Here is a 16696-nt window from a genome sequence, read left to right on the forward strand (position 1 = left end):
GACTAAGATGCATATAAAAGTTGATCTTTTAATAGTAGTATAATGGTCATAAATCTAAAACTCCTCATTTTTATATTTTCTTCTTTCAGTGGAGCAAACTTCCATCCAGGAGTAAAAGAGTGGAGCAGAGAGAGAAAGGAAGAGACTTAAAGACTAGAGGAGGAAGAGAGAGCAGAAAACAGAGTGAGTCAGAAAGGAATTGATCAGAATATAGATAATAAGTCCCATTTTAAATTCTGTTCTGCTATTTGCCTTTGGGAATTTTAAAAACGTACGTAATAGGGTTACAGGTGTAAACTCAATACTTGTGTGTTTACTATCAGATAAGGTATATACACTCAACACTTTGAAAACATAGAAATTGTTTTTAAGAGGTACTTTAAGTTCTCCCAAATGAAATATGTGTGTTCCATGAATACAAATGGTGCAAATCAATGAAAATAGCATCTGTAAAGCAGGAAAAATCTCACAGAGAGAATAACCCCAGACTCCCCTTGTTTTGGGCTAAGCCCCTAACGTTGGCAATACCTAGCTCCGCCTCTGACTTAAAGTTTTGCTTTCTATTTTTTTTCCTCTCATTATTATTGCTTTTAACTAAAGGGGGAGGGTCCCCATATTGGTCTTTGCCCTGGGCCTGCAAATGGCTAAAACCGGCCCTGCCTCACACCTGCAGCTCCCCCTCACAAATCGTTCTGTCCTGCCAGTTCGTTGCTTTTATTTTTCTTTTTCTGCCCTTTTGACAGTATTTATCATTAGTACATTTAAGATAAAAAAAAAAAAACACACTCACATTTGGATAAGTTTTACTCAATTTTACATTATTTCAAAATGTGATCAGTGTGTGTTTGGCTCGTTGATGATGATGCGCATCACAAAAGTCATCATCAAACACCAGTGAGAGAGCATCGGCAGGGAGTGACTGAGGAAATTTGTTAAAACGAGGGCAGTAGAAGCTTCAATTTGAACACAAGACAGCACACCTCTATGAATGAACTTACTGAAAATATACGCCACCAGCGGACTTCCTCTGCACTCTTTTACACACGTTCCTCTGTCCTGGACACACCCAATGGTAATAATATCCAAGTTTTCATTTGAATTTGGAAATTAAAGTCTGTCTTCTTGTGTGGACTTAGATTTAGGCTGTTGATATGACTTGTTGCAGTCTTTACTGTCGACAATTTTCACCTTTAAAGAGGTTTTCGGGAGGATTTTTTTAAAAGTAAACCTTAAAAGAGCTGCAACTGGTCACTAAAGAGACACATGCAGCTGGAGAGCCGCGGGTTGAGTATCACTGTTGTAAATACTGATCAGTACACAGTTGCATGACAACAGTAACCTGTCATTTTACTAGTAGCTTTAGCTAACCTGAATATTTACAAGCCTCCTCTTGATACACTGACATAACTTATCTACTGTCTTTCAACCACTTTGAAAAGCTTTTTTTCATCCCTATGAAACCTTCTTCCCTCTCCCTCTTCCGTTTTCTGTTTTTTGCCCCTGAGAGCTTTCTTTTCTGCCTCTCCATCTTTATCTCCCTGTCATCAGATGATGACAGGATTCAAATGAAGGCACGCGTGTGCTCGAGGGGGCGTGCACTGGAGTGCCTATAGTGTGTGTGAGGGGGGCCAGAGGAGGGGAGGTGAAGGAGCGGAGGGGCGCCTAATCAGTGATGCGCCTCTGTTATTGATCATATCATTTACACATGCAAAAACAGCTGTTAAATACAGAAAATGCTGACTCGAAATAATTTTCCCCCATCGCTTTGGCGCCCCCTAGCGCGGCGCCTCTATGCGCGGCATATAGTGCATACCCAGTTTTTGCGCCACTGGGATGGATAATGTTGGTTTCAAACATGAATACTCTATCAGCATTATCTTGTTCATTAATTTACACTATTTAAATTGACATTTACTGAATCTTGTGAAGTAATGTAGACACTTCATTTATGCTTGTAGTGTAAATGTCATGTTCGATAAAAAAATGCATGTTTAACATGGGTGTGTATGTGACTTCCTGTGCATTCTTCAGGTGGAGAATAGAGGAACTGCAGTGTTTTGCAGTTCTTGCATTGGTTTAATTTTTCAACCACAGAAGTTTAGGCTCACTTCAGTATTGTAATGAAAGGAGTTTAAAACTGGTCTGTCTATGCAAAAATACTGCAATCTAAAAGGTTGAATATAGCCAGAAATATCCCAAATCACATGGATGTGCATTTAAGACATGGTGTAGATTGAGTTTAGTGCCTTCAGTCTCTGATCAAATGCTTTCAGAAATGCTATGAAGAAAGAGTATGAGAAAATCATTATTCAGAAGGTCTAACAGAACCTCACAACACAGCACATGATAAATGGATCCATATCTAATTTAATCATCAAGTCAGAACATGTAAACAAATCCATCAAAGTTTGTGAAGTCATGTCAGCGATCCCTCTCCCTCTCTCTCTGGTTGTTCTGTCTCTATCTTCCACATACACACTGACGAACGCTCTCTCACACACACCTACTCACTTTGGAGACTGAGGGGTTAGTGGGAGTTTTTCTTGCTCATTGAGAGTCTAAAGGCCACAGGGTCAGTGCATGCATTCATTGTTCCCATGGTGTAGGCGTTGGGAAGTCCTTTGAGACTGAAACTGTGATTAAGAAAGCTCTGCAAACAAACTTAACTTGCAAATAAGTGAGTTTGTTGCCGCTGGTGAGTAAGGATGGGAGTGCAGAGGGCTGATGTGGCGCAGAGCGAGCTGTTTATGTATGAAGGTGATGACAGAGACTCAGACGGACCAGATGGACCATTCCCATGTGTGTCATCTGCTGTCATACTAAAGAAAATATCTTTTTGAGACTTATACGGTTGGATAAAAGAAAGGGTAAAGAAGAGGAAAGTCTGATGGTATTTTACATGATCATTCTCTCACTCTGTACGCCTCTCTCTAAAAAATGATGCAGCTCAGGGGAAGGTTTATGAGACATAGTCACTCAGCTCTGCACTTAAAAAAATATTAATGAGAAATCCAACTTTGCAGAGTCCTGGGGCTGCAGAAAGCCTGAATGGCGTTGAAATGAGACTGTGTAGAAGTGCATGTTCTAAGTATAAACATTGGCATTGAAACAGTTTATTTTGGGGGTATTTTGCCTTTATTCTGATAGGATAGCTGAAGAGAGACTGGAAATATGGGAAGAGGATGGGGGAAGACACAGAGATACAGAGACTGGGAATCAATCCCAAAGGTTATTTTTTAAGGTTTGGAACCATTTTACATTTACTTGAGAAAATAAAAATCTGATTTTCTAAGAATAAATGAGATTATAATCTCAGGGTTGGTATCTGTGTGACGCATCTTTCCAGCAAACGGTAGCAACCCAGGCAACATCTACGTAAGTGTGCATAGTTACCGAAACTTTTTGTCTGGCAATTTTAAAGAAGGATGCAACCAAACTGACTGGGAGATCGTTCATTATGCAGCAAGATAATGACCCGAAACACACAGCAAAAACAAGAAAGGAGTTCATCGGTGCAAGAAGTGGAAGGTTTTAGACTGGCCAAGTCAATCTCCTCACTTTAACCCTATAGAGCAGGGGTCATCAACTTCATTTTCACATGGGACATCTTTTTCCAGACAAACGCTGTGGGGGCCAGACTAAAATAAAATCAATGTTTTGGTCTAGTTAACATATTTTGGGGAAAAAAATCCCTTCAAAATGAATAAATTTTAAGCCTTTAAACGGTGAGATCAGCCCCTATCACCTATACTGCAGGCAGCCACAAGGGGGCAATAGAGATATTTTTGCTACATATTGTATTTCTGGAGCTCTCATGATGTCTATCACCGAGTTTGATGCTAATATTCTTCTGCGAAGATTCTCATGAAGAAATTGATAAGTTGCTAGGTTGGAGGTTTTATTGAACCTTCAAGAAAAATTTAACAATAGCATGCCATATTTTTTCCCTAACAAATTTTCTGAATTTAATAATCCTCTGGGGTCCGGATGCTAAACTACTGGGGGCCTGATTTGGCCCCCGGGCCTCCAGTTGATGATCGCTGCTATAGAGCATGCATTTTACCTGCTAAAGAGGAGAGTAAAGGGAGTAACCTCCCAAAATAAACAGAGGCTGCAGTGAAAGCCTGAATGCATGACAAAAGAAGAATGCAAAAGTTTGGTGATGTCAGTGGGTCACAGGCTTGATGTAGCCAAGCATATGATTTGCAAGTAAATATTAAGTCTTATTCACCTTAATCTCTTCTAAGTCTATCTGTTCCAATACTTTTGCTCACCTAAAAATGTGGTGATCAACTACAATGATGCTATCTTCTAAGTTGTGCATCAGATCCAGGTGTAAATACCTGGTAATAAAAGCTGAAATGTTGATCTACTGTCTTGTACTCAGCTTTGATGTCAAACCCAAATGTTTAAACCTTGTAAAACTCCCACCTGAACCGTTTGGGCCAAGTTAGAAGGTGACAGGACCATTTGGCGATGAGGGGCAGTACTTTGGGGCTTGCATAGTCGTGACGTATAGGCAAACAGCAACAAAAAGCTGGTGCAATTATGGAGGAAGACTTAGCATGGATGCTGCTAACTTCACAACATTTCTTCATTAAAAGAAGAGCAAAGAACAGCAGTGAGTTGTTTTCTTTTCAAAAACGACAAAAGTCGTGTACTGACATGTCTACAGTTGCCATGGTTGCCATGGCAGTTCTATATTGAGTTTACTCCATCGGTAGGGGCGCAGCTTGGTAGCAGCTATGTCATGTGTTTTGTTGCTCTGATTGGCCCGTAAAGATGTGACAGACAGAGCATTCATCCAATCGCACTCCAAGTTTTTTTTTCAAAGGTGCTGCCCTTTCCCAAACACTGTGTATGAGTAGTTTGGTGTACCAGGTTACAAATGTGTTCTCCAGTCTATGTTCCAACTTTCACCTATAGTCATGAACTGTGAGGAGGGTCAAATCTGTCTCTAAATGAGATTCCTCAAGAGGATGGCCAGGCTCTGGGCTTTGCCTTAGAGATAGGGTGAGGTGCTCGGACAGCCAGAGGGCTCTTGAAGTAGAGTTGCTGCTCCTTTACATCGCAAGGATCCAGTCGAGGTGGTTCAGGCATCTGTTCAGGATGCCTCCTGAGTCAGTTACTGTGGTAACTGAGTCTGTGAAGCTAGCGTGGTCAGATGCAGGTCATCTCAAACCCACAGTTTCTCCCTGTCTCCTCCCTCCTCCCGGGGATGGATTTCAAATAAGAAGCAAGAAAAGCCGCTAAAAGAGGCCCTTCTGGCTAATGCTGCAAGCTACTTGTAAAGCATTCTAACATCACCTACAGCATGAACCAGGGAGGCCACTTTGAACTGCTTTTCTCCTTCATTTGGAGAAATTCACCCATGAAACCAAGACATTGCTTCGCTATTTAGTAAAAACATCGTAATGCCGGTTCTTTTAAACAGAGACGAGGAATAAGAAATAACAGTGGGTAGAGCTGATCAGTGTGTTTGGTCTTTACTCATCATCATCTTTTGGTGCAGTGTTAATTTTGTTGACTAATTATTTTCGTTATAGTTTTCGTTAATAGCCTTTTTTCCCCTGACGAAAACAAGACAGTAACTAATAAAAACAAGTGCACATGGACAAAAACTAAAACTAAATTAATTGACATATTAGTCAACAAATAAAAACGAGTCGAAAATGTTTGACAGAGACTTTATCCAATCAGACCTAATTTTGTCATGTAGAAAGTAGGGGCAAGTTAGGCATACTATATCCAATCACAGCTACTTTTGCTGCGTGGTGGCGGGGTAAGTTGGGGAGAGATCCAATCAGTTGACTGAATTTACTGTAAATTTCGTCGACTAAAATGTTGGGAAGTTTCGTCAGCTAAAACTAGACTAAAATTTAAAAAATTAGATGCGAAAATTATGACTGAAACTAAAAGATATTTTTGGCAAAAGACTATAAAACTAAATTAAAAAGTGCTGTGAAAATTAACAGTTTAGGTGGGAGAATTTGCATTTTGTGCATTTAAGCATTTAATTCTTCTCTTCTGTATAAATGCTACATATTGATTACAGATCTTGCCTGGTAATGCTCGCAAGCAGAGGAGAAGATTCAAGTTGACTTATGAAATACGGTCCATCTACAGTTGAGTTGAGATTCTCTCCCGGGTCGTACCTTTGGCTTCTGAGGTCCTTTTATCATTGTTGTCAAAACAAAAGCTATGCAGAGAGTAATGTTGAAGGTAGGATATTGTGAACTGCAGGATTTCCACAGAAATGCTTCATTATAGGACCCAAAGACAATGAAAACATCTGATTTAAATCATCATAATAATAATAGTTCTGATTATAATAATGTAAAGAATGAATGTGGGTAAGAAAACCGAAGGAAAGGAAACAGTAAAGACAGAAACATACTGTGTTGGGGCAGAAAACAGGGAGTCTTATTCTGCTCATGTACTGCAGCTGCTGAGAGGCGACAGTTTGTGCTCAGCAGGACAGTTTGTTAAAAGTCTTTGGAAGCAACAACAAATGTGATGAGCATGCAGACAAAATCCTCAGAAGGCTGAGAGATGGACAAGATAGAAGATCCATCAGAATGAAACAGCCTGTGCTTCACCACATACAGAGAGTCTGATTACCAGAGTAAAAGACAGGCACTGTGTCTGTACTGCAGCTTTTAACAGAGAAAACTTTACTGGCACCTTATTTTTAATCCTCAGCCTTTTTAATCAATCAGACTTTTTTTTTTCTAATTAATCCCCATGATGTTAAATAACCCCACTTTTGTTTACAGAGAGCTGTTTAAAAGTAAATGCCTTAAAGCACTCAGCTCATTTTCTTCCAGTGGCTGCAGTTTGAGTAAATTAACAGTTATTTTGGACCATTTAACAAACAGGAGTGAGAATAATTAAAACTCTGTCTATCCCAGTTTGTCACACAATGCTGCTCACACAGTTTACTACAGCAGGGAGGACTAAACCATCTTAATGTAGATGGCCTGTTGATTTTCTTAGGTTGTTTTCAGACCTGATAGTCCAGGGGGGCTCGGTCTGTTTTGGAACTTCTAAGCTGAGCTGGCTTCATCTCTCTCCCCGCACCAGTATGCTGCATACCAGACTAAGTAGGTCACGTGACTGGTTTTGAACTAATGAATTCTAAATATATTTAAATAAGAAATAATAATGAAAGTCCCTTTTTAACTAAATTATTAACCATGAAATATATCCAATATGAAACTGTACATAAACTGTAAATATGTCAACATGTAAATAACCTTACATATGAGCTATCAATAAGGCAGGTCCTATATGAATAAGCCAATTCTCATTTGGCCCCTACACCTACAACATCTACCGGATAGGGGCGTTTTCATCACAAACAAATGACGACCAAAAAGAAAAGCAGGCATAGAAGAAGACGACGCACCGAAACCCAGCTCCTTCCGTCTTTTTTCCACATAAACAATGAAAAAAAAAAAAAGAATTTATGCTGTCTTGGGGTTTCTGCTCTTGCACTGGGGCGCAAGGAGCAATCAGCGAGATGGTGAGCTGTCCAACATGTCATTCTTTACACGAGACGAATGAATAAGCATGGACTACGATGTATTGCCATGGCTACTGTTATGCTGCTACCCTAACGTGCGCTAAATCCACCTGACTCTAGGGCTAGGGAGCCCGTAACCTAGTGCCTCACCCTACGTGATGTATTTGACGTGAACTTGTTGCCTGTGTGTCCCTCGGTGTGTGTGTAAAGCCTCTCCCTGTCTGTGGGGTTTGTGTGTGGATGACTTACCCCTGAGAAGCCGCGCATGCCGTGACTAGCTCACTCTCGGTCGGCTACAATGCCGGTTTGCTGCCGCCGGCTCGCTCTGGTAGTTGTTTGTTCAGGTGGTGCTCCCCTCATCCGGTGCCGTGTCATTGAAACAAAAACATAAACCCGTGTCCTGAATCCTTTTTGTTTGTCCTTTGAGTTGAGGTTTAGCGTCCTCCACACCTGGCGTCCATTTTCCTTTTAGCTTCCCTGCCACCTCCACAGGTGTACCTCATAAGGCTGATCAGTCAGAGCCACCACGCCCCCCACTGTGTGACGTCACTCATGACCCTGCTTCTCTCCGCCTACCAACAACTCCTACTGCTCCAAGACACTAACTCCAAACAAATTCCCTCAAACAGTGACATAACACTACACAGACACCAAGCGAGGTACCGACATGTATTTGAGTGTATTAAATCATATATCCTTATACCATTACACTTTATGCCACTTCCTGTCTGTGGTTCACAAGTTGGTCCGCTTTGCTTTTCACACCTCCAGCGAACCGCACCCGAGTTCAAGACCCCCTGTTTTCAGGTGGACCAGAGTCGGCTTTTTCGGTCCGCACCTGAGTTAGTGTGAGCTTTCACACCACTCCAGACAAACCGGACTATCCAGGAAAAAGGACCAGAGTTCGTTTAAAGCAGACCAAACAGCTCTGATGTGAATGCACCCTTAGATGGTGTGCAGCGTCATTTCTCCACAAACCAGAGACATGTTCTTGTGTTTGAAGACTTAACCACAATTACAGGGTCAAACAGTGAAGCGAGTTCAAACTCACAAATATCTAGAAAGAGGATGGCAAATTGAGATAAAGGCAGTCTTACACCTAACAACTTTTCGTCCGATTTCAAAGACAGCAACAAATTTCCAAAGTAAGAGTAAATCATAGTGCCGTCTTGCTAAGGTTGCAGCTCGCTCTAGGTGTAAGGTGGTCATAAGACTCAATTTTAGCAGTTTTAAGGCGGTCTTTCTTCAGTCTAAAACATGAACATAAGTGTAGATCAATCTAGAACCACTGAATGTTTGCTCGGAACTTAAAGTTCAAAGTTCAAAAAATGCTTTATGGCTAAGCCGAGTAAATGAAAACAAATAATGATAATAATAATAACTCAAGAGATGAAAAACTTTTCTGTTCAGAGCTGCAGTCAGATCTCTGCACCTGTGTGTTTGTGTACCATCAATCTGTCCATTTTCTCTACCGCTTATCCCATTGAGGGCTGCAGGGGGCTGGAGCCTATCCCAGCTGCCATTGGACAATAAGGGGGGTACACCTTGGACAGACTACCCGGAGAGAAACCATGCGTGCACAGGGAGAACATGCAAACTCCCCACAGAAAGGCCCTGGAAGGGAACCAGGAACCTTCTTGCTATAAGGCAACAGCACCTAACCCCTGCATCGCTTTGCAGCCTGTGTTTGTGTGCCTTGTCTGTCAGAATTCATTTAAGGCTGACATGACAGGTACAGTAAACCACCATTTTGGATTTTCAAGGTAAGAGCCCGATCAGTTTGTTACCCACGTCGATGAAATCGGCAGGGGGTTATGTAAAGGGTTCCGTATCTTTGTTCATTTCTTTGTTTCTTTGTTTGTATGTGTACAAGATAACTCAAGAACAGAAAGTCGGATCTTCACCAAACTTTCAGGGAATATTGGGATAGTGACAGGGAAGAATCGATTAGATTTTGGTGATGATCTGTGGACCCGTTCGGTTTTTCTTGGACTTCAAAATTTTGAACACCATAGTAATCAATGGGAGCCTAAGTTCCTCGGTGGCGCTGCTTAGGCGTGGGTCTGCCGCCTAAGACAGCCATTCTAGTTTCTATGGTGAGATGACTCACATTTTCACATGGTGCTTTTATTTTGGTGTTTTGGGGAAAATTCTACAGTTGTTGCATTAACTTTCAAAGTTGCTTCAGTGTTTAACTCTACCTTTAGTTCTTCTTAATGTAAATGATTTTTAAAAACTGTTTTTTAAGAGATAGCTTCCATGTAATCTCCTTCTACATCTTGTTCTCTGCTCAAAAGTTGTTCTGAATTATCACCAGATGCATGATGGGAAATAACCTCAAAGGGAATCATATTCTTGTCTTACCTTGTAGTTAGTGACCCCCAGTCTTTGCAAAATCTTAGTCTGTGACTAAAAACTCAGAGACTTGCTGACAAATTCTCTTTAGATGTGAGAGGCTCTCAGATGTCAGTCTTTTTAAAGTCTTTTAAAAGTTTCAGCAAAGTCCACTGGTGTAAGGCCAGTCTTAGATGTTTCCTGCTGACAGGGATTTATGTTCTAAACTTTAAGGGGCATTAGGGGCAGCCATATGACACACCCAGACACTAATCACTCTGCTAGAACACAAAGTTCAGTCAGGCATTTCAATAGGCATCCCAGATAACTGCTGTCAGCCATATACTAGGTTCTAACCCATTCTTATAAACAAAATTTTGCAACACAAAAAAGTTGTCAGCACTTCTGGATGATTTGGTTTTTACTTTGCATGGTAAAATCTTTATTCAGAGCTGCCTGAGGGATCAACCTCACAGGTATCCTCGCAGCTGCACATTAAAGAACGTTGTTCATGGATCCTTTGCCTGTGCAGTGTTTTACATGGTGGAGAACCTTGCACCATCATTGATTATGAATAGCTGGGCATTTCAAGAGTGCTCCTTTTATACTCAATCATAGTACTATTTCATATTACCAAATAACCAACTTACCTGTAGGATGTTCCAAGTGCTTTCTGGCCATTCCTCACTTTCCCAGTCTTTTCTTGCCCCGTGTCCCAACTTTTTTCGAAAACCTTGCAGGGATTGAATTAAGAATGTTTGCATTTTAAAATGTTATGCATTTGAATGTTAAATAGCCCATCTTTGAGCTGTATTTAGTTGAACACAGCTTGAAAAGGATTTCTCACTGTATTCTGCTTTCTGTATGTCTCAACTTTTTTGTAATTGGGGTTTATATATCTGAAAATGAGTTCTGATCATGTAAGATGCATTTAAATTGTTTATTTGTGAGTCTGTGATGTGCACAAAGGGATATTTTTGAACATGCTGGATGTTTCCTCTGCTTTCATTTTAACAAATTCTTTGTAAAAGTTGATCTGAACATTTTCAAACAGCCTCACTCATTACACTGCTTTAATAGTGTTTGATCTTGCTGTTCAAAGGCAACAGTCCTTGAAAGAAATTGACTGCAGAATGAGAAAAGAGTTGTTTTGGGGGAAAATGATCCATCTCCAGCATAAGCAATGACTTGAGACGTCATTTTCATGCAAAGTTAAGCCTGCTGGGGCCCAGTTTGCCTATCTGAAGGCTTATTTACTACCTGTTGTGCATCTTTATTCCTCCTGTGAGGATGCACTGCTCCCGTAACTGTTTGCAGAATCATGAACCATGATCAGCACTGAGAAAACTATGCACATGCCACCTATTGTCCATGATATCACTGTCTTTTCTGTTCTTATAGAGGACACAGATGGATAACATCCTTAATCTGTGTAATCCTTCATATCTCATCATGCAAAATTGGATTGTCTCCTTCTGATTGACAGCAGCTTGGCCATATGTTACCAGGCTCTGTAGGCTCTGCCTACAGAGTCCACTCTATAGAAAGAGCTGCAGCAGCCTGAATCAGATGCCATATGACCAATCTGTGACCTCAAACATTACAGCACTGGACCAAATGTCCTATTTTTACAATACAATACAAGGACTTTATTTATTATTAATATAAAAATAAAATTATATATATATTAAATATAAAATTTAATATTTTCAAGGGAAAAGAGACGAAACCAAATAGAAAACGAGTGTATGAGTATGAGTTGCAGCAGGAACCCGTCAGCCTCTGGGGCTCTTAATCCCAATTTTAATCTAGATTACATCCACATCTGGCGTATCCCTGCGTGCCTCCACATCCCTCCTGGTCCCCATTGTGTGACTGACCACTGTTTGGATAATGGAGGATGACCCCGTCTGTTCCGGAGGTCACCCCAGGATTTGACTCAGCATGAGGGAACAGGTTTATCCCTGGATATTTAACAATTTACAGAACAGACTTAGGAGGTTCCACATCTACTAAACAGATTAGCGGAGAGGCCCGGCACCCTTCCAAACTGTTGTAATCGTCCCCGTGATGACTTAAAGGTGAAAGACGAAGGGGAAAGTCGCAGAATTGTTGTTCAAAGAATATTTGTCTCTATTTATCTTAAACAGCTGTTTCTGCTTCCTCTTTTCTCTGAAATGTTCAATTGCAGGATTCTGTCTGTGCATCCCCCGATTAGCCAGGGAGATTAAAACACCCCCAAAAAAAAAAAAAAAAAAAAAAACTACAGCCCAGAAAATGGATTTCTCTCAGATTACTAGGAGAGCTTTTATTTGGAGCGTTGCAAAGTACATGTCATGGTTCTTAGCGCTCGTTCTCTCTCACTCACACATCCTCTCTCTCCGACACAAACAGTCTCTCCATCCTTTTATTTCCTCATCATCGAGTTTAAAACTATCTGGATTCTTACTTCTGCAATATGTTACATCACAGTTTACCTGGAGTTCACAGTAGAGAGAGGAAACCATCACCTCGTTTAGTTCAAGCATACAGACATATGAGAGAGAGATGGATATATATATATATATCATATTATATATGGGCAAAACTTTCAGTTAGCTTATATTTCATCCTATGCATGGCTTCAAGCTTGTCAAAAAAAAATAAAGAGGAGCACCTCTTTGAATTCAGGACAGGACAGTATAGTGGGTATGCACTGATGTCACTTTCCACCGGGCCATGCCCACTCAGTCAAAACATTATGAGGCATGGTTGCGCACAGTAGGAGAGCTGATGAAAACAGAGTTAAACAGGGAAATATCTGCCAATTAAAAGGACAGCTGGACATCTCTTAGAGATGCAAACTGTTTACTAAAGACAAAATGGACAATGAACATTGAATGTGGCTAGAAACCTAGTTTCCTGACATTTGAGCATTCCTGATTTTAAGTACACAAAGCACAGTCTGATAGCACTCACAGGCTTAGCTGTTCAGTTAGTGATGGCTCTGAAGGTGTAATAAGTTTGAAGGTTACGTTTATTATGAAGGTTTATGTCAGCTATTTTTAATTTTAGTCTCAGTTTTAGTTTTGCATTTTTGTTTTAGTTATTTCTGAGTTGTTACTACTCTTGTTAGTTTTAGTCTATAAAAAGTCCTCACATTTTAGTCTTTACTTTTATTCCAAGCATTTCTTCTCTTACCTGAATCTAGAACGGGGGGGGGGGCTGTCTGCTATGATGTTGCCAAAATTACATTTACATATATAAATATATATTTTTTATCCATAGTTGAAAAAATATAATGTATAAGAGCCAAACTAAAAACTTAAGAGAATCTGTTGATCTTTGTGCAAAAACATCAGTATTTTGGGAAAAAATCAACCCTCAAAGATTATAAAGTCATACATTTACAGGATATCAAACTCAGAATTTTAGAGCTGAAAAATTCGGAAATTTACCCAAAAAAAAAACCAACTTAAAATTTCCAATTTTTTGGGGGGGGGGGTGTCTTAGGAAAAAAGGTTTTGAACCACTGCTGTAAATGTGTGTTCACATTATCTTTCTGAAATGTGAAATAAATCCACCTCTGCTCCTTAATGTCTCATTTCATTTTAAAAAAGTCACAGAAAGCTCAGTGGACGAGTCACAAGTCATCTGATACTCTTGTTATCAAAAAACAATCTTTTTACCCCACCCTTGTTTCCTTTTTTAATCCTAAACAAGTTTTTTTCTGTGATTAAGTTCACGTCATTATCTTATTCTTACCTAAAATTCTTTTCTTTCTTTCAAAATAAAAGCAGGTCTGTATCCAAACAGAAAGTTAATACCCTTAGTTTTTTAATGCAAAATACTTGAATTTCAAAATGCAACAAAAGGAGATTATTTGCAGTTAGAAATAATGAGATTACTCCTAGAACAATTTTTCAACGGTCTGACAGCTGTATTAGGTCAGATACTTGAGATGAATATCTATGAATTTATGTTTTGCTGAAAAGTGGGCGCATTAATCTTCGTCTTGCATTTTAGCACAAAAGCATAATCCGTCCTTAGATGTCTTTTTATCTTCATGTTCTGTCACTGTCTGACTGATCTGCTGAAAGTAAAGCTCTTAATTTCCATCATTCTAAATTAAGAGAAGGGAGAGTTCATATTCTATTCATCACTAACTGAATGCATGGAGCTTCTGTGATATGCAGTATGTCCTGTAACTGCATGGCTTCATCCTGTGGCTTTCTTACTGTAATATTATGAACCCAAATGCTTCTAAATATATTTTAAATATTCCCAGGATCTATGCTGCAGAAGGAGAACATTGTGAAGGATTAATTACCGAAAAGACAGTCCTTTTTCACTGCATTAAAGCTGCATACTTCCTGCTCATCCCTGACACCAGTATGGTTCTTTCTGCCACTCAGAGTTGCAGGAACTCAGCCCACAGTGACGTCGCGTGCATACCCTCTATTAGACACATTTTCAGATCATACTGTAGGCGACATATTCAACGTAATAAGAATAAAAGTATAATTTGCAGTTGAAGTACATATATATTTTTCACAGTGGAAGGAAAAGCAACTTTGGATTGAATATTGCATGTTTATGGAAGCAGCTGGTTACTGATATTGCTGCAGAGGCTTTCTGGTCAGACTACACTGTCCATTTTAAAGGGTTTGAAGTCTCTTAAGTTTCTTAGCAGTCTCAAGACCAAAGAGCAAAAGAAATGCTGTTTGTTTTATCTCCTTTCATCCAAGATACCTTCAGAACCTCATGGGAAGTGAGGCCTTTGGAGGAATAATGTTTGCTGTTTTATTTTATGCAACAAAGAGATCAGTGGAATCACATCTTCTTGGAAGTTTATACTCAAGTCAGTCTTTGCAAACAGAGTTCAGAAAGCTGCAGGTGGTAGGCTGTGGTTGTTGTTTCCTGCAGAATCTTCACCTTTCCCTAAAAGAGCCAGGGACTCCAGTGAGTGCACACTGTCCTTGTCGAGACGTAGTCCCAGTCCAGGCACAGATGAGTCCCCCATGTCTCCGTCTCCTCCTGCCTCTTGCAGCTCCCCTGTGGCAGCGGCAGCAGCAGCAGCCGCCGCACACTCCTCTTTGAACAGTCTGTCATGCTCCATCTTGAGCTCTTGATAGGAGCGGGAGAACATGTGGAAGATGGAGGTAGCAGGGAAGGCCATGATGAGGATCCCGCTGAGGATGCTGCTCAGTGCTACAACCTGGCCCGGGATGGATCTAGGCACCATATCGCCGTAGCCTACAGTAGTCATGGAAATAATGGCCCACCAATAGGAGGCAGGGATGCTGCTGAAGTCATGGGCGCCTGTGAGCTCGCTCTCAGCCAAGTGGACCAGTGGGGAGAAGAGGGTGACAGCCACGCAGAGGAAGAGCAGAAGGAGCCCAAACTCCCGGGTGCTTCGTCTGACTGTCAGCCCCAGCGTCTGCAGGCCAAGCGAGTGGCGAGCTAGCCGCATCACGTAGAGAATCCTCAGCGCCCGCAGAATCCTCAACACCAGGCCCAGCTTGTCCAAGTAACCCTTACCTCCCCCCGGCCTTTCGTGGTCCATGTCTGGGTCCTCCTCTTTCACCACCAGGGAGACGTAGTAGGGGAGGATGGCCATGGCGTCAATGATGTTGAGCGGCCCACGGAGGAAGTCCAGCTTGCTGCGAGCCTGGATGAACCGCAGGATGAACTCCAGGGAGAACCAGGCCACACACACAGTCTCTATGATGAACATGTTGTAGCACTTAGACGAACACTCGCCCTGGGGTGGAGAGGGAAAGCAAAGGGATGGAGAGGAGGAGGGGGAGTGGGCAGAGAGACGAGGATGAGAGGAGTTTGACAGATGGGACAGAAGGCATGGAGAGATGGGGAGAAGACAAAAAATCCTGAGGTCAGATAATCACCCTCTGTAGTCATTAATAAAACATGAGCTACAGCCAGTCAGAATGCTAAAGCTGCTGTAGCAGCGCTGATAGATAATACACTGACACAATCAATCAGCTGTTTTATTAGGGCAGGTTTCAGAGATCATTTGACACTCAGTGGGAGCGGCGACAGAAAGCAATCAGGTCTGCATGCCCTCTAACTACAGTATCAAGGAAGAGTGATGCAATCTTATGAACCCTCTCTGAAAACTAAGGAGACGTCAGCGAAGCTTCTAACCCTGACCGTTAAACAGATCGGACAACACCGAAACAACAAATTAGCAACAAATTAGCTAGTTTTAGATTTGGGGATTTACATAAAAACAAACCCTTGCAAGGTTAAATCCCCTAGCTCTCCCTATCCTACTGCTGTTATTTGTTTTTGTGATATAGTGTCTGTCTGGTTGCAGTCTGCCTGGTCAGGTGACCTGCTGCAGCCAGGTTGACTCAGGTGTGCAGTGGGGGAGGGGCCGAAGGAGAACAAAGGGTAATGTTCGGACTGATATCTCACAGCAGCGCAGATATTCTTTATGAAATCCTCCAAACTCTATTCAGGTTACTCCATCTAGAAATAAATAAATAAAATAGTGAAATAATTGCCATGTCATTCAAAATCAAATAAATACATATGGGGATCACAGTGCCATAAAACAACCATACTAAACCAATGACTCCCACAAAAGTCAGTTTTAGACCAATAAAAACTCAGATTATGATTGTGACATCCCATAAATCTATCACTCATCACCCATCAGTCACGTTGCTCAGGACACATTTGTGTGCCGGCCAAGCTGAACCTGACACGCCAGATGGATTTGTGAAACAAATAGGAACAGATAAGACAGATAGGAAACATTTGAGAAACGGCAGAGGCTTTGAAAAAAACTCAGAGTGTGATTGGATGGATGTTCTGTCTGTCACATCCCTGCAG

The 16696-nt window shown here is 41.1% G+C and overlaps 1 protein-coding gene across 1 annotated transcript in view; it reads right to left on the bottom strand.

Moving 5' to 3' along the window:
• Window positions 1–13344: 13344 nt before the first annotated feature.
• kcng4a (potassium voltage-gated channel, subfamily G, member 4a) overlaps window positions 13345–16696 on the bottom strand; it is an 84370-nt gene continuing 81018 nt past the window's right edge. The window contains exon 4 of the mRNA XM_041796117.1: window positions 13345–15602. Coding sequence (XP_041652051.1) covers window positions 14721–15602 — 882 coding nt within the window. The 3' untranslated portion in view covers window positions 13345–14720. The remainder of the gene's footprint in view (window positions 15603–16696) is intronic.

This window comes from Cheilinus undulatus, linkage group 9 (assembly GCF_018320785.1).
Source record: "Cheilinus undulatus linkage group 9, ASM1832078v1, whole genome shotgun sequence".
Lineage (NCBI taxonomy): Eukaryota > Metazoa > Chordata > Actinopteri > Labriformes > Labridae > Cheilinus > Cheilinus undulatus.